The sequence below is a fragment of the Apteryx mantelli genome, chromosome 2 (assembly GCF_036417845.1).
Source record: "Apteryx mantelli isolate bAptMan1 chromosome 2, bAptMan1.hap1, whole genome shotgun sequence".
NCBI classification, from domain to species: Eukaryota; Metazoa; Chordata; class Aves; order Apterygiformes; family Apterygidae; genus Apteryx; species Apteryx mantelli.
The window spans coordinates 686,116-703,072 of NC_089979.1; the positions used below are offsets into that span (position 1 = coordinate 686,116).

General features: G+C 65.7%; 1 protein-coding gene across 1 annotated transcript; it reads right to left on the bottom strand.

Annotated features, from left to right (window-relative positions):
• Positions 1-26: 26 nt before the first annotated feature.
• Positions 27-16,957, bottom strand: SHARPIN (SHANK associated RH domain interactor). The gene is made up of 14 exons (XM_067290052.1): positions 16,841-16,957; positions 11,159-11,333; positions 10,080-10,196; positions 9,321-9,462; positions 6,955-7,045; positions 6,308-6,587; positions 5,693-5,829; positions 5,363-5,536; positions 1,759-1,919; positions 1,523-1,634; positions 1,270-1,449; positions 1,048-1,146; positions 799-942; positions 27-598 (listed from the first exon to the last, which is right to left on the bottom strand). Exons 2-14 carry the CDS (start codon positions 11,238-11,240, stop codon positions 518-520), a joined length of 1,800 nt encoding a protein of 599 aa, XP_067146153.1. The 5' UTR covers positions 11,241-11,333; positions 16,841-16,957; the 3' UTR covers positions 27-517.

Sequence of the window (16,957 nt, forward strand, 5' to 3'; positions counted from 1 at the left end):
GCCACGACGGTCCTGGAAGCGATGCCTGGGTACGCAAACAGCTTTATTGGGACGCCCCGCGCTGCCCGGACGCGCTGCTCGCACGCGGGACAGGGCCCCGCTGCCCCCAGCGTGGGTCGCGCCAGCCACGAGGCTGCACAGAGCTGCCCCCTCCAACCTCCCCCATGTCCCGGCACGGTGCAGGGCCGGGTCCCCGCGTGCTCCCTGCGCACGGGGCAGAGCGGAGGCTGTCGGCCACGCGGCACCTCCCGGCCTCCGGGCGCGCGAGGGCCCTCAGTCCATCCTGTCCTTCTCTGGTCGCTGCTGGCCCGGGAGCGCTGCACCGGGGAGGAGGACGTGGCTCTCCCCTGCAGTCCAGCGGCTGCCACGACACCCGCACGCATCTCTCGGGCCGGACCGCGGCCGTGCCGCCTTGGAGCTCGGCTGGCAGCGCCGGGACGTCCTGCGGAGGGAGGAGAGCTGCTCCCCGCCCGGCCACCTCCGGTCCCCCATCCCCACGGCGTGGCCAGGCGGGCGCTCAGTGGCAGTTCTGGCACCGGGGGTGGCATCTCTGTCCGTTGACGTTGCAGCGACAGCCCCCGCTGGTGTCCCCGGGGCCCTGGCGGGGAGGAGAGCGGGTCAGGCGGGCTCCCACCACGCTCCGCAGCCCAGGCCACGTCGTGGCAGGCAGGACCCCCCCCCCCCCCAGCTGCGCGGCTCCCAGCGCCCTTGTTGCCAGAGCCGTTCACGGGCCCTGGTGTGTGACCCAGTGCCACGTGCAGGGAACCGGGGCTCCCCCCTGCCCTGCTGCCAGCTCACCCCGGGCCCCCAGCGCGGCCCCTTGGTCACCCAGCAGATCTCGGTCTGGCAGACGGTGCAGCGGATCCAGTCGCAGCCGTCCTTCTTCTGGACAATGATGAGGCACGTGGGGCAGTGCATGGCCTCCCCGATCTGCACCAGCGTCTGCAGGGGCGAGGGAAGTAGCTGTGAGGGACACGCGGGCGCAGCAGCAGTGTTGGGGACCCTGCCACCCTGGGAGGGTGCAGGGCCACCCCGCGGCTCCCCCACCTGCAGCATGTCGTTGGTCTGCCGGGCGGCGGAGTCGTTCTGCGCCTGCACCTGCAGGTCGTCCTGGTACTGGCGGCAGTTCTTCCCTTCGTGGATGGCCTGGGGGTGCAGAGACAGCAGCGCTCAGCACCGCCGCCCCGGGGTGGGATGCACAGGGCTGGCCCCCACGCGGAGCCCCCGCTCCAGCCCCGTGGCCCCAGCATGGCATGGCACGGTGCCCACCTTGCAGAGCAGGCAGTTGAGGGCCTGGCAGATAGGGCAGCGAAACTCGTTCACCGAGTCCTCGTAGATGCACCAGCCCCTGCAGTCCGTGGTCTTGCAGTGGAAGCTGTTCTGGGTGCGCCGCTCCGCCAGCACCAGGCTCCGCTCGAGGAACCGCCGGTACTCCTCCGGCGACACCAGCTGGGGACACGGGGCAGGGTCAGAGCCGGGACCGCCGGGCACCCCACCGGCACGCGCCCACGGGCGCACTCACCGCCCGGATCTCCCGCTCCTGGAGGTGGCTGCCGCAGGCGTAGGAGTCATCACGGAAGGGACAGGCCACCTCCGGCTCCTCGCTGTAGTTGATCACCTGGCGCAGACAGTCCCTGCGGGAACAGGGGCACCGTCACCGGGAGCAGCCTGCGGGCCGGGTGGGCTCGGGGCCGGCCGGCACGATGCGTCACGGCACAGCGGGGAACCCCGCGGCCCCAGCGGCGCCGTCCCCGCTACCTGCAGAAGTTGTGCAGACACTCGCGCAGCAGCACCCCCTCTCCCGGGGCGACCTGCTGGTAGCAGATGCGGCACTCCAGCACCTCCTGGTTGGGCACCAGCACCTCCTCGTCCATCTGCAGCAGCTGCTGGAAGTTCTTCATCCGCTCGGCCTCCAGCGCCTGCGGCGAGGAAGGGCCCGGGTCAGTGCCTGCGCCTAGCAGGGCCCCGCACTGCCCGGCTGCGCCATGCCCTGCGCCCTGGCTCGCAGGCGGGTCCAAGCCAGCGGCTCCCTCCGGGCTGGCACGGGTCACCTTGTCCCCCAGGGAGCTCACGTCCCAGGGGACAGGTTTCGGGATGTGCTGTGGGAGCAGAGCCAGGCCAGGGCGCACGCATCAGGAGGACGATTTCGGCTCTCCCACACAGGCTTTGCTCCAAGGGGCGCGCGGAGCACGGCTGCCGTGTCCAGCAGGTCAGGGAGAGCCGGCACAGCCCAGCCAGTGGTGAGGAAGTCACGTCGCCGTCAGCCCCGGGGAGGCGGGAGCGAAGCCCCCAGGCGCCGCCGCCCCCGTTACCACCCCGCTAAGCCCCGCGGGCACGGCGAGACCGCGGCCTGGATGCGGGCTCGTCCCCCGTGTGGGATCGGCTCCGCGTCTCGCCGCCTGACCCCGCGGGGATCCGCTGGGGGACGGCAGCACCCCAGGGCCTCGTCCCACGCTGCCGTTTCTCCGTTAGCCTGGGAGGTGCTTGTCGATTTGCAGGAGCGCCCCAGGGAAAGAGAAGCGCGGGGGCCGCTGCTGCCCGGGGCTCACGGGGGGCTGCGCTGCACCCGGCAGACACGCGGTCCGGGCGAGTGAGGCCCCGGCTCTGCAGCCGAGCTGTGCCCGCGTCCTTCCCAAGGCTCTTCCGCAGGTCTGGAAAGCTGGCAGAGGCGGGCACGAAGCCACGGCAGACACCAGCAGCCTCGCGTCGGGGTGCAGGGCCTGGGGCACCGGCGTGTGCAGCGCATGCAAAGCCGCAGACCCCCCCCCATGCCGGCCCAGCCCCTGCTCCTCTTCCGTTTCACCTCCTCGAAACCCACCCCAACGGCAGCCGCCCCCAGGCCGGGCGCTGAGCTCCCCCCGGCGAGCAGCCACGGGGGAGGCCGGCACAAGAACACCGCACAGCCGCTCGGGGGGGGGGATAAGGCTTTAATAAGGGAAGGAGGTCGGTCGCGAACGCGCCCGCGACCCCGCGGCAGTCATGCATCGGACCGCGGCTTCAGGGAGACACGTGCGGACGCAAGAACCTACAAACACGAGCAACGCCAGCGGGTGACGCTCCTGCCTCCCGCTCTGAGCCGCCTCCGCGGGTCGCGGCTCGGTGCCAAGGGTGGATGTGGCCCATCTCTGCCCCGCGACTCCGGCCGGACACACCAGGCTCCGGGAACCAAGCCTCTCTCACTGTGGCCCCGTTTTGGGTAACTCCTGCCCTGCACGACTGGCTTGGGGACGAGGTTTTGACCACAAAGTGCAACGCGACAAACGCGCCTGCGGCCTCCTCGCTCGGAAAGCGCCGGCAGACCTGGGAGGCGGAGGAATCGGCCCGGGCTCCTCAGGTAAAGTGCTTTCGGGAGGGGGCCGCCAGGCGCCGCGAGCAGCACGGGCTGAGCCTGCTGCAGGCTGGCGTCCTTCCCCGACGGCAGTCGCGCTCTGCCCACCACGCGCGGGGCCCGGCACGGTTGCCGTCCTGGGCGGAAAACCCCCAGCGACAAGGCGTGCAGGGAAGCCCGGCCGGGCCAGGAGCTCGGAGGTGACCCCGTGCAGCTCCTAAGACCACAACAGCTCTTTGGGCACCGCAGCACGACGCCGGGCCTGCACCCCAAGGAAGAAGCCCCGAGCCTCCGAGACCCTCCGGAGCACCAGCTGCCGAATTTCTCAGCCCCCCTAGCAGCCACAGGACGAGCGCAGGCAGCCCGTTTCCCACGGTGCCGGACCCCCGGGTGACGCCGTCCCTTCCCCGAAGCCCTCGCAAGCAGAACTAACGTAGCACGAACGCAGCAGCGGGGGCAGCCACGCTCACCTCGAGCCATCGCCACGCTAGAGCGGGTGTGAGAACCGGCGGGGCCGGGCGCCGAGCTGCACCGTGCAGTGCTGGGGCAGGGCCCCTGCGCCGCACGTGCCATCGGCCGCTCCGGCTGGCGATGGAGGCGGCGGCGAGGGCTGCGCTGCCAGAACCGGAGCGGGGAGAAACCCGGAGCGCTCCCGGGTTCCTGACAGCGAGCGCAGGCTCCTCTCAGCCAGCAGAGCAGCACCAAGCACTCCGGGGCCGGGTTTGCAACCCGCAGCGCAGCGCCGGCTGCTGGCCTCTCCTCCGCTTTCGCCTCCCTGCTCGCGCCTTCGGCACAGCGGGGAACGCTGCAGAACGGCGTCGCACCCGGACCCCTGCGCTCCCGCTCCGCCCTCTCCCCGTCCCTGCTTCCAGGAAAGCCGAGTCCCTGCATCGGGCGGGAGAGCCGCACTCTTGCCAGCGGCACGCGCGTAGGGAAACGCTCAGCAGCACCCGGAGCAGCACACGCCACCGGCAGCTCGGGGAGGAGCCGGGGCCCAGCCGGCTCTTCTCCGCGAAGGAAGAGTTCCCGAATCAACTCTAGAGTCTGAGCAAACGGGGTGGCCCAGCGGCCGGCGGAAGCCACTGGGCGCACGCGGGGGGCCAGCCTGGCGGGCACTGGGCCCTAGCCGGCGGGGCGGGACGGGACGGGGCGTCCGGGTCGGCCAGGCACGGGGCGGCTAGCAGAATTCGGAAGACAGGTGGATGAAGTCATCCAGGGAACCCGAGCCCAAGATGCAGTGCGCAGCCGAACCATCCTCTCTCCTTCCCTTTTCCTAGGGAGATCCCAGCACAGGAGAAAAAAGAAAGAAGAGAAGGTTCGGTCAGTGGCTGAGCCGGACGCGCCCAAGTCCCACCTGCCACGACCACGGGGCCGGGGCTCCCCCCGCCGCCGCCATTTCCCTGGGTGCGGGAGGTCCCATCGGAGCCCCCCGCACGTTTCTGCGATGCCCAGGGGAAGCGGCTTCCGGCGCACAGACGCAGAGCGAGCGCGGCGCAGCCTGACAGCTCCCCGCGCGCGCGGCCTGCAGACGCACAACCTCGCTGCGCAGCCTGGGGAAGAGAAGAACGCGCTGCCAGAGCGGGGCGTCGCGGCCCGCCAAGCTCGCCCGCGGGCCATGGGTCGCTGCTCTCCCTACGCAAGGCCGCGGGTGCCGGCGAACGAGGCTGCTCAGATCCCTGCCGGAGGCTGGGGCTGCCGCGCGGCAGCCGGTGGCGCTCGTCTCTAGCAGCCGCCCAGTGCCAGAACACGCCGTGCGCACAATACGGCACCCGCACGAGTCCCCAGGACACGCGCGGGCACCGCTGCCCTCTCAGGAAGGCAGAGCGAGGGGGCTGCAGCAGCCCCTCTTTGGTACCGCTCCGGGGGTGTCTGCGTCTCCCCCTTGCCCGGGTCTCCTTCCCAGTCCAGCCTGGGACCATTTGCCCACGAGACACCTCCAAACCCTGGCACGAATGATCCTCCCCTGGTCTGTCCTCGAGCAACGGGCACAGGGACAGCGGCTGCTCCCTGGGGTGAGCCCGTGGGCCCCGTTACCTGCTGGTACTGCAGGATTCCCTCCTGCTCCTGCTGCATCCTCCAGAGCTCCGTCTCATCCGGCTTGTAGCTGCCGGGGACCACGTAGTCAGCGGGGCGGTCCGTGCTGCACATCTCGCAGCCTGGCCGCGTGGGCTTGTTGATGAAGGTGCACTTGGGACACGACCAGCCCGCCTGCGGAGAACATGCCAGAGCTGCAGAAGCAGCAGGGAAAAGCCACTTGGGAGGGAAGAGGGGGACGGACTCGGAGAAAGCGCCTGCCCTCCCCCAGCCCCCCCCAGGCAGCAGCCGCCGCTCTCACACCGGCACGGGGGACTGCAGGCGCCATACCTGTACCGGCGAAGGCAAAGTCGTGCTAGCCGGCGCGGGTTTCGGCTGGTTACTGAGAAGGTCGCCAATCTGCAGCGTATCCAAGTGGTGGCTGATTTCACCGATGTCCATCTTCCTGCTGTTGTCGTTCCCCCACGCTAGGAAGCAATGCCAGGAGACAGGCGTTACAAACGCCACCACGGGGACACGAGGCCAGGCCCGGCCAAGAGATCGCTGCGCTGTGACAGCCACCGAGCCCCCGGAGCCTGCTGCCAGGGACGAGGGGAGGAAGCTTTGCCCTCTCCTCGCCAGGGAGGAGCGGCTTGTTCCAGGACAGTGCAGAGCCTCCCTGCGCCCTCCTCGCCCCCAGGCAGGGACACGGCACAAGTCCCATGAGACCATCCCACCCGCAGCCCATCAGCAACAGCGACATCGGTCCACGGAGCAGAGTCTGCTCCCGGTCCTAGGGAAATCAACGGCTCCCGAGGCCTCCCTGCACCTGCCGTAGCTGTGCAGGACTCTGGTGTCCGGGACCAGGGGGTCCTGACCACCGCCGGGGCAGCAGGGTCTGGCGGGCAGGAACCGGGCTGCCCTTCCCACCCGCGAGGCAAAGGGGAGGGCAGGGGCGAGCCAGACCTTTCTTCGGAGACATGCTTGGCAGGGTGTTGTATTTGCGTTTTTCCCCAGCGCCGGCGCCGTCGGTCAGCGGGAAGGCGGAGTTCAGTATGACTTGCGCCTGATCCTCCTCGTAGCGCTGTTCGGTGAGCTCGACCGTCTTTGCCAAGAGCAGGTACAGAAAGGCGGTGTCTCCGTCCCGGCGAATGCCGTACGAGGAGACCGTCCGTTCGTCCACGCACAGGCACTGCCCGATGATCCACCGCTGAACCAAGGGGTGGAACCCGTAGTCCTGGAACACCTGGGCAGCGGGAGAAGCTCAGAGGTAAGCTCATAGCCATGGCACCCTGAGCACACGCTTCCCGGGAGCTTTCCACCCTGCCTTGCCGCCCAGCAAGGGCTGACATCAAATCGGCGTTCATGAGCGAGCCAGGAGAACCGGTGAAGAACCAGCTCCACGAAGGGAGAGGGACGGAGGAACGAACAGCTCTCGCACTAGAGGCGTGAGCGCACCCAAGGCAGCTGCACCGACCCGCTGGGCTCTGCAGCCTCTCTCGCCTCCCTGCCCGGCAGGACGTCTGCACAGACGGGGCTGGTGGGGCTCGGCACCCCCCGGCCCAGCCCCTGCACCGAGCTAGCGGGGATCACGCCCGCGCATCGCGCCCTACCTGCTGCTTGAGCGTCGCTATTGTAGTGTGAGCGTGGACCCGGATGACGATGCTCGCAGAAGACGTGGCATCCTCCACAACGACCTTCATGCTGGAGGAGAGAGAGGCGAAGCCGCCGTTAGAGGACGCCTGCCCAGCTCGGAGGGCGGAAGGGCTGCAGCTGCCGGGGACGGGGGGGTCCCGGCTCTCGGCACGTGCCGCTCGCCAGGCGTGACGTTCTCAGCCTGCCGCCCTGGGCCACGGAGCTAACGCCCGAGCCTGGGCAAGGCGGTGCTCCACGTGGGCAGGGACACACCGCAGTCCCGCGAGGACGGACCGAGCGCCCGAGAGCCAGGATCCAACAGGAATATCACGGCCGAGGAAACCGGTACAGGGCAGGCACGCCCTGGCTTCCGCCCTGACCACGTCCTCCAGCAGGCAGCGGCTCCCGGCCTGCACGTGCCAAGGACTGTGTCCAGAACCTCAGGTTTAACAGTCACACGGGGCTTGTTTTCCTCCAATTCTGTTTAGTCTCTATTTCAGTCTATTTATTCTTGCAGCCTCCACGCAGCCCTTGGCAATGACGTCCACTGCGTACTCAGACAAACCGCGAAAAAATATTTCCTTTTACCCGCTTTAAATCTGGCGCTTGCTAATTTCACTGGGCCTCTTTGCCCATCTCTTCCCGCGCGTGAACAAGCGTTGCCGGATCGCTTTCTCCACAGCAGGCGCTTACGGACGCTAATCGCACCCCTCAGCCGTCTCCCGGTCAGACTAGAGTCCTAATCTCTCAATCTCTCCTCCTGCAAAAGGTGTTTCATGCCTCTGATCATCCCACCCCTTCTCTGCACCCGTTTGACATGGACGGGGGCCAAAACTAGATTTCCAAAGTATTAAGACAGAAAACGGCAGGGCCGGGCTGGGGTTTTCCCTTTCGTTCCCTCGCTCTTTCCTAACAACTCCTAACACCACAAGTCTTTCCGGACGCTGCTGCGGGTTCCGTCTGAACCGTCCGCAGTCACGTCCAGAGATGCAACGGCTGCCTTGGAGCCCGTTCTTATGCACGCCCATTAGGACTTTTTCCCCTGTTTGCCCCGCTTTGTATTTACCAGCGCTGAGTTTCAAGAACTCAGAACCACAAGATCCGCTTGTAACTTTACAGTCGGGGCCAGATTTATTTCACCGGCAGAGCTGACGCCTCTCTAATCATTGCCATCCCCAGACCATCTGCGTGCCCCTGCAGCAGCACACGTCCTTGCAGAAGCCTCAGCGCAGACGCTGTCAGGCTCTGCTGGTAACCGTGCTCTGCTGTGATACACGGCTCTTCATTCCTACCCCGTGTTTCCTGTCTTTTAACCCATTATTAATCCGAATAAGCACATTCCCTCCTGCTCCATAACAAGTTAGTTTCCCTCTTGAAAGCTTTCAAGTAAACTTGTGAAAGGGTTTTGGCGTTCCAGGCACGCCGCGCTGGCCAGGTTGTCCTGCCCGTGGGCTCGCTGCCCCCTCCTGAGCACCGGCAGAGCTGCGAGGCGCGACTCGTTCGAGTCCTTGTCACTGCTGTCTTGAGACGAACCCGCTGCTCTACGGCGCTCGGACTCCTCCTGAAGGCCTTTTACAAACCTGCGCCGCTCGCGGCACCCTCCCCTACCGGTCCCTTGGCGCTGAAGGGGGGTCGCTGCACACTTGTGTTTGAGCCGAGCCTGAAGACCCCACGGAATTAGGTCCCCGCTGCACTGGCTGCTGCCCGGAAGGGCTCGCTATCCGGATTTCTGCTTTGTCCGGTAGCATCCAGTATGCTGCCTCTGCGTTCCCTGCCCTCCTTTTTCCCAGGAGTTAGGGAAGAAGTACAAAACCCAGGACACCGCACTCCTCCAGGGATGCCGTGGCTTCCCCAGGTTCCCCTTTCCTGCCAGGACCCGTTCCAGCTGCCTGCGGAGGACATTCACAGAGCAGCTCTGGAGCAGGGGCACCAGGACACTGTTCTGGCTCTGTCAGTCCCTGACAGTCGCCCAAGGGTCCTGGAACATCACCGCCACAGGCAGGAACGTGTAAAAAAGACGCACACACAAGGCAGCACAGCCCAGGGACAGGGGACAGGCAGCCCAAACGAAACAAGGCACCGCCGCACGCGCCAGCGATACGGCACCAGCAGAACGGCAGAGCTGCAGGCGAGAGGGTTTGGCTGCGCAGGCGTTACACCCCCGAGCTCACCGCGCAGGCGACCGGCCGCCCGCACATCTGGGAAACTGTTCGCAGAGACCCGGCGCGGGGCCCGCGGCTCCATCCGGGGCAGCCCGCGCACCCGCGAGGGGGCACAGAGGAACGCACAGGAGCACGAGGCGCCCTCGCGTTGGCACCGAGAACGCGGAGGTCGGGGCGCTCACCTGATTTCATCCGTGGGGTAGTTGGACTCCTTCAGCAGGATGTTCAGAGAGGCTTGCTGGCGAGCCAGAGCCACGGCGCACTGCGAGGCCACCTCCTCCTCTCCAAACTCAATCGCTTGGGCGAGCTGGAGCGCCAGGTCCTCTGCAAGGGAGCAGAAAGGGAGAGCTGGGAAGCAGCAGCTAGTCTGCAAACACCTTCCTCGGGGCACGGGAGAGCTACTGCCACCCGTAACAGCAGCAAGCCTGGCACCGAGAGGGGTACGACTCCGTGTGCACGTCACAGCCTCACATCTGGCCACAAATAGCAATTCGTGGTCCAGACCGGGGGCCAGACAGTGCTGATGAGCACTGGGAAATTTGGAAAGGCCCCTCAGCAGCTTATTGCTATATGGCCAGAGTGCAGCCAGGAGAAGGAGCAACTGCACTGCTCTCCCAGAGCGCAGCTGGAGCAATGCGGGTGGGAGCACCAGGGGGAATTTCTGGAGCCACCAGGAGTTTAGTTCTTTCCCTTCTCGCGCAGCTCGGCTGAACTGACTGCCCAGAGCGAGCCTCCAGATGGCTGGGGCACGGAGCACCCACCTCTGCCTCGGAGAAACTCTCTCTCCCACAGCACGACAGGACCAGAATTTCACCCAGAGAAGAGTTTGTCAGCCACAGATGGGGGAGCAGCTAGACCTGGATTTGAGCTCTCGGCTCCTGTGGAGGGTTGATAACTCCTGACCCACGTAAAGAGCCAATAAACCCTTCTCCCTCAAATACCTTTTTTGGTAAGCTCCGAGAACAGAGATTCCTCTGGATCCTCAGCCGCAGAGGTGCCTCCAACAGCCATGGGCAGGGATGGGGTCTGGGACGCCAGCATACTGCTGCTGTCAGAGGCTGAAGGAAGAGCAGGAACATATCAGAGCAGGGTAGCGCCACAGCTCTGAGCGTTGGAGACAACCAACTGCCATCCCCAAGGAGCTCCACGCTCGCACCACGGAGAAAGCTGCATCAGGAACTCCTGGGCTTTGCAAGGCAGCTTGAAGCAAAGGTGCCATCCACCTCGATCTATGTCCCAAAGTCTCACGGAGATCAGAGAGCAGCTTCAGCTGACAGCCCACCATCTCCATGAACTGTTTGCCTGCCGCCTTCCTGAGCCCCCATGACCACCTCGATAAAAGGAGCAGAGATGCACCATGTTCCTTGGGCTCCTCAGACCTCCCTGGTGTTTCCCTTTTTTTTTTTTCCTTCAAGCCAACAGCTTCCTTCCCCGCTTGCGGCACTGGAACGATCACTTCGGGTTAACGTACCAGCGGAGGAGCCTGCCGACACGTGCCTAGCCGGATGCCGGCTCCATTTGCACCGACTCCGCTCACACAACTAGCCATGCCACAACGGGCTACGTCCCCTGCAAGGGACAGCTCCTTTTGGCTCCCAGAGCGGCCGGGCCTTGGGAAAACTTCCAGACATCACGTGCTTTTTACACTCAGCCCCTACAGAGTCCCTGAAAGCATGGACAGGCCCAGCCCCAGCCCCTCTCTTACCTCCAGCCAGCACAGAGGCAGCATCCTGCAAAGGACAGCCAAGAAGCATCTCCTTTCCTTAGGGAGCCTCCCTGGGAACACATCCCAGCATTCGAGAGAGCCAGAAGCAGCTGGTGTCGCACCCCTGAACTATTTTACGGCAGCACCGGTCCCAGCCTGCCGTCTCTCAACCTGCTGCGCACCGGGTACGTCAGCTACCCCCCGGCAAGCTGCCAGGGCTGGGGAAGGCCTGGCGGTTCCTCTCCGGAGCACACGGATGCCATGGGTCCCTGCCAGCCCCCAGCACCCCCCCCCCCCCCCGCCCGCAGTGCTGACCTTTCTGCACCTCCCGGAGGGAGCTGCTCATGACCGTCCACCACTTCTGCGCCTCCCGCTCTTCCTCGAAGTTAAACACCATCGGTTCGTCTGAGGAGCCAAGGACGGTCAGCTCATGGCACGTAGGGCTCTTCACCTTGTACGAAATATCCTTGAGGTCGTACTCAGCGATGCTCTGGGGGAAGCAGAACAGCGAGAGGGTCACGCCAGGACCGCGCAAGGCTGAAGACGACGCGCCGGGCAAAGCGACAAGCCCCCAGCGCGGTGCCTGGGCCAGGACGCAGGGCCGCGAGCCAGTCCCTCTGCCTCACCTCCGCAGATGGTCTCTCATGAGACAAGCGCCGACACATGCCAGGCGCTCAACAGAAATAGAAACCAAGCCAAGCACAACCCTCAGTCCGCTGGCACAGAACCACGATCCCACCCAACACGAAGCCCTGGCACCGCGCGCCCAAGAGAGACGGCTGCTAACGCAAGGCCTGCTTTTAAGTCCCTGTCCATGGCTACAGAAACCGCCCTGTTTTTCGTGATCTTGTGCTCAGATCACATGCGCGTCCTCCTCCCCAGCCAGAGGCGGCCACAGAAGACCGAGGGCTATAAGCTGCTCGCGGCCACCCAAGCTAGCGTCCGCCGGGTAATCGCCCGCTTGCCCTGCACCAGCGCAGACGTTTCTTCCAGGGGCACACCAGAACCAGAACAAAACGTAGCTGGTTCCCATTTCTGCTGCCTCTGCTCTCCGCCTCTCTCAGGTCAAACTGTAGGACACATCTGAGACGACCGAGTCTCCAGAGTGGCCGTGACAATAGGCTCTCAGGGGAAAACAACTCTTTCCCCCGTTTACAAACCTTGGAAAAACTCTTCCACACACATCCCTGAACAGCTCATGCTTTTCTACGTCTTCCCTGCCTGGCTTCTCTCTGCTCCGTCAGCCCCCAGCCGAACTCCGGGTGCAGGAAGAGTCTCTCCAGCCCGCAGAGCACCACGCACGCCAGGGCTGAGGGACACCTCCGTCCTCGGGGTGCCTCTACCCCCCTCCTCCCCGGCTGACACTTATTTCAGGTTCAAGTGGGAGCTTTCGGTTCTGTTTCTGCTAAAATGGCAGTTCCGGAAAGCTGCGGTCTCTGCCGCCGGTGGAAAAGGCGCTCCGTACAGCCACCTGCTGTTGAGTTGCACGAAGGGTCACAGCAGCTTTCACGCACGCAGAAAGCAGGAAGCCCGGCAAGCGCCGCTTGCGTTACGCTGTGCAAAAGCCCTACCAGGACGGGGGAGTCGAAAGGAAGTTAGAGAGAAACTGCTGGTTTCCTTTCCCTTGGTTCAGGTTTAATTTCCTGCTAGGTCTCCCCCCGACGCGCTGCCCATCCCAGTCCCATCGCCAGGACTACAAGAACGGAAAAAACGCGATGAAGCGAATGTGAAGCCTACCCGGCCCAAGGCTGGGTGCTTTCCATGAGACTTGTCCGTTGGGAGGGTAAAAGCAACCCCAGACCACTTCACTTTCTGCATCTCTCACACACAAGACCCACATCAAAACAAGCGATGAACCGAATGTTCTCATCTGAACAGCAGAATTGGGAAAGGCACCTTGCCACAGCCAAATTACACGTCAGACGGAGCAACGGAGGACACCGACACACACGGCCTCCTACCGTTATCCACCGGCTATTGTCCTAATCCGGCACGGAAAGGTCCGGCCAGGAAACGCCGCCTCCGATTAGACGGGTGCACTGGCATTACGCCGCTAACCTCTTCCCCACCACGAGACGGAGCCAGCCCCCAGCTCCTCAATCCGGTCTCGGCAGCACGACCTCGGCTTTGCGGAGGGATGTCCAAAGGAAGCAACCCCTGCTCCCCAGAGAGACGGAGCACGTGCTGGGCAGGATTTGGGGTTTTCTGGTGAAACACCGGCCAGGGCAGAAAAGGCAACCTGCTCTCCAAAGAGCGGGTCGTTGCCGTGAGCGCCTGCAGCTCCGCTGAGCCGCCAGGACGGGCGCGTGCCCAAACCGAGCGGTTACACGACTGTCCTTCCGCGCGCACCTCCCGCGGTCCACGATGCCCCGTCACGGAGTCCCTTCCCGGACGGGGCTGCCAGCCCTGCCAAGCGGGAAACGCTCTCCTTCTCCGGGCGGCGGAGCCAGCGCGCTGCGTGCAACGAGCCGCGGCTCTGCACCATCGCTGCCACGTAGCCCCAGGAGGAGAGCACTCCTGCCCCAGCCCCGCTGGTCCCCGGGCAGAGCGGCCGCCCGTGCGGAGCCCCAGCCTGCGACAGGAGGTAACGGGGTTTGTGGCGGGTCAACTACCGGCTGTCAGGCCCTCGGACTCGCCGCCCAGGCTTCGCCGGGACCGGGCAGCCCGGGAGGTTCACGGGACGCACGTGCAAACACAGCAGGGCCGCGGGTGCGCGCTCCGAAAACAGCCGCTCGCGGGCCCTTCGCCAGGACGGCAACCCCCGAAGGCGCCGGTGAACCTGCGGCGCAGCCGGGGCTTTACTAGGAACGCGCCGGCCTGCCTTAAGACGAACAGGCGAGGGGGGGGGATCAGCTGATCCGAAAACCCTCCGCCGCCGGGGGACGCCAACAGAGCTGCCTTCCACGCGCCCGAGCCGAGACGGACATCGGCCTGACGTGAGCCACAGGGCAGAAAACACTTGTTCCTAAAGGGCAGACGGGCTCACAGCAGCGCTCCCGCGAGCAGCGGGGATGCAGGCGGGCTCAGCTGGTCCACGCTTACTCTTCACCGCGTTTCCACCCTGAGGGGGGAGGAAAGAGGCGTTTTTAAGCCCAAGATTCTACAGAGAGGGGTTTTTAAGAGCTCCCCTCCAAAGGACAGGTCACTGTGCCCGCACTGCTTTTCCCCTCAGTCTCCTCCACGCGCTCAGCGGTCACCTCCCTCTGCCTCACGGCGCGTCCTGTACATCCCGTTATCCGCCCGCGGATAACGCGACCTCCCTGCGGACGCCGCCTCGCCCAGCTCTCCTTAGGGAACCGTCCCAACGAAAGCCACGAAACCCTGGCCTTTGGGCGAAAAGGCTTCTCCAGCAGCCCTCACGCGGCTCGGCAGAGCCCAGAGCGCCCGCTGCCAGCCGAGGAGAGCGCGGAGCCGAGGGGCAAGCGATGCGGAGGGGGGTAAGCAGGGCTCACAGGCACGGCGCAGAGGAAAGCGCCGCTCCGCTCTCTCCCCTTTCAGACGGCGTCGCCGACGCGCTAGCCCCGGCGCGTTCCTCGCGAGGAGCGCTGCAGGAAACAGCACGGTGGGGCTGAGCAAACCGGGGGGAAAGCGGCCGGCAGCACTTTGTCGGAAACGATGCAGCAGTTGAGCTGAGCAGAGTCCGTGTCCAAGGAGGGGTGGGCGCAGCTGGGGCCTGGGGCAAAGGGACCCCCTACAGCAAAGCTTTGCGGCTCACCCAAAACGCAGTATAAACTTCCCAGGAACAGCCTGGTACTCTCCACCAAGTGCCAGCCCCAACGCGTTCATTCCTCCTCCTGAGCTTAAGTACACAGCAACACTTATTAAGGAACAAAACACCAGCGTATCCAAAGAAACTACTTGTTTTCCTCTTCCCCGGAGAAAGGTGAAAAACCAAACACGTGCCAAAAGCTGATCAAGCCATTCAGCACACCGCGAGATAAGCGCGGCACCAACAACGGAAGAGGGCAGTGCACTAGTGTCCCGCGTCACCCACCCCCTCAGCAATGAGCCTCCACAACCTCCCGGTGCTGGTCCCAGAGCTAACGCCGCACCGCAGAAAAACCGATGACTCCAACTCAAAATTAACACTGCAAGGGAAAAGTTTCCTGCTGGATCAGCTCACCGGACCAGCCCAAAGCACAGGTCTCCCTGAACAGTCCTGCCAGCACAAGGGGAGATGCGAGGACACAAGCAGCGGGTAGGGAAAGGGGAGGCCATAGCTGAAAAGCTGCTGAATTAGCTTAGTTTAGGGCCATCTCGAAGCTTCGCCCAAAGAGGTGGGGCTGCAAGAAGGAACGGGAAAGTTGCTGCTCCACTTTTTTCACACCAGAAGTTCTCATCCCTGATGCCACTGCGGTTCCTCCTTTCAACATCGTCACTGACCGAGCTGCACGCTGGAAGTTAGGCGGGTTACGGAGATGCTTGGTTAGACGTCGCCTTACACCACTGCCAGGAACTCGCTCCTCTCCCCCAAACACAAGTCTTTCGTTGGCTGCCTTGGTACCTGCAGCCGGCACGTGGATTTTTTTCTAACACGGGCTTTTTTGCATAAGTCTGTCTATGCCGCCCCATCCCTAGTCGGCACCTGTGCCGTCCTCAGCCCCGCAGAGGCGGGAGGCCCCCATCCATTTCGAGAGAAAACACTCCTTGCTGCCCGTGACTTTCACAGTGAAACCAGACGCATGTGAGCGGACTGGGGGCGAGAGCGGTCGTAAAAGACCGCAGCACCTCAGCACCGACCGTGGGAAAACGCCGCGTGCCACCGGCACCCGGGCGGCGCTCGGCAAAAGCCGGTCCCCGAAAGCCGCCTGTCCTGCTCCCCGGCGGCACCTGCCACGGGACGAACGCCCGGCTTCCCCGCCGGCGGTTCCCGCGGCAGCGACGCCTGCTCTCCTCCGGGGACCTGCCCCACGCGCAGCCCCCACCGAGGGGGGGTGGTGACAACCGCCACGAGAGACAACGCGAGGGAGCCGCGACCCCCAGCGCGGTGTCCCAGCCCCGCTCCCTGCGGCCGGCTCCTGCCGCCCCCAACGCTCCCCACAGCATTGATCCCCCCCCCCGGGTACTTCCCACCCCGCTGCCCTGGGGTGTCCCCAGGGGTGTCCCCAGCCAGGCCCCCCTCTGACACTCCCCACCGCCCTGTCCCCTCCCAGCGCCCCCCCTCGGCTGCCCCAGACCCCCCCCTGCCCTGCTGCCCCCCTCGAACATCCCCAGGACACAGCCCCAGCCCCATCTCGTCGCCCCGGGTCCAGCCTGTCCCCTCGCTCCCTCCTTTCCGGCCTGTCTCCCCGTTTCCCCTCAGCCCTGTCCCGTCCCCTGGGATGTCCCCAGTCCCAGTTCCCCCAAGCCCTGTCCTGTCACCCCCCAGCCTGTCCCCCTGGCTCCCCTCACCCCACCCCAGCCCCTCGCTCCCCTCTGGCTTCCTCTCGGCCCCGTTTCCCCTCAGCCCTGTCCTGTCCCCCAGGACGTCCCCAGCCCTGGTTCCCCTGTGCCCCAGCCCTGTCCCCTCACTGCCCCTGTCCTGTCCCCCCCCCCCCCATTTCCCTCAGCCCGGTTCCCCCTTGTCCTTGTCCTGCCCTGTCCCTGGGACGTCTCCGGCCCTGGTTCCCCCTGTCCCCAGCTGTGTCCCCCCACTGTCCCCAGCCCTGTCCCCTCACTGCCCCTGTCCTGTCCTCCCCCCGTTCCCCCTTGTCCTTGTCCTGCCCTGTCCCTGGGACGTCTCCGGCCCCGGTTCCCCCTGTCCCCAGCCCTGTCCCCCCCACAGCTCCCCCTTGTCCCCGTCCGGTCCCTAGGCTGTCCCCGGCCCCGGTTCTGCGCAGCGCCGTCCCCTCACCCCGCTGCCCGTCCCCCCGCTCCCCCTCGGCCCTGCCCCGTCCCCGGACCGCCCCAGCCCCGGTCCCGGTCCCCTCCCGGTCCCCCGCCCCGGGTCCCCCTTGTGCCGGCCCTGCCCCCCCCCAAAGCGCGTCCCGGGCCCCCTGGCCCCCGCCGCGGCCTCACCGCGCTGCCGCCCGCCTCGCTGTGCCGCAGGCCGAGGCGGAAGCGCCGCTGCCCGCCGGGCGCCGGCTCCACGCTGAGCTGCAGGCGGAGCGCGGCGGCGGCGGCGGGAGGCGGCGG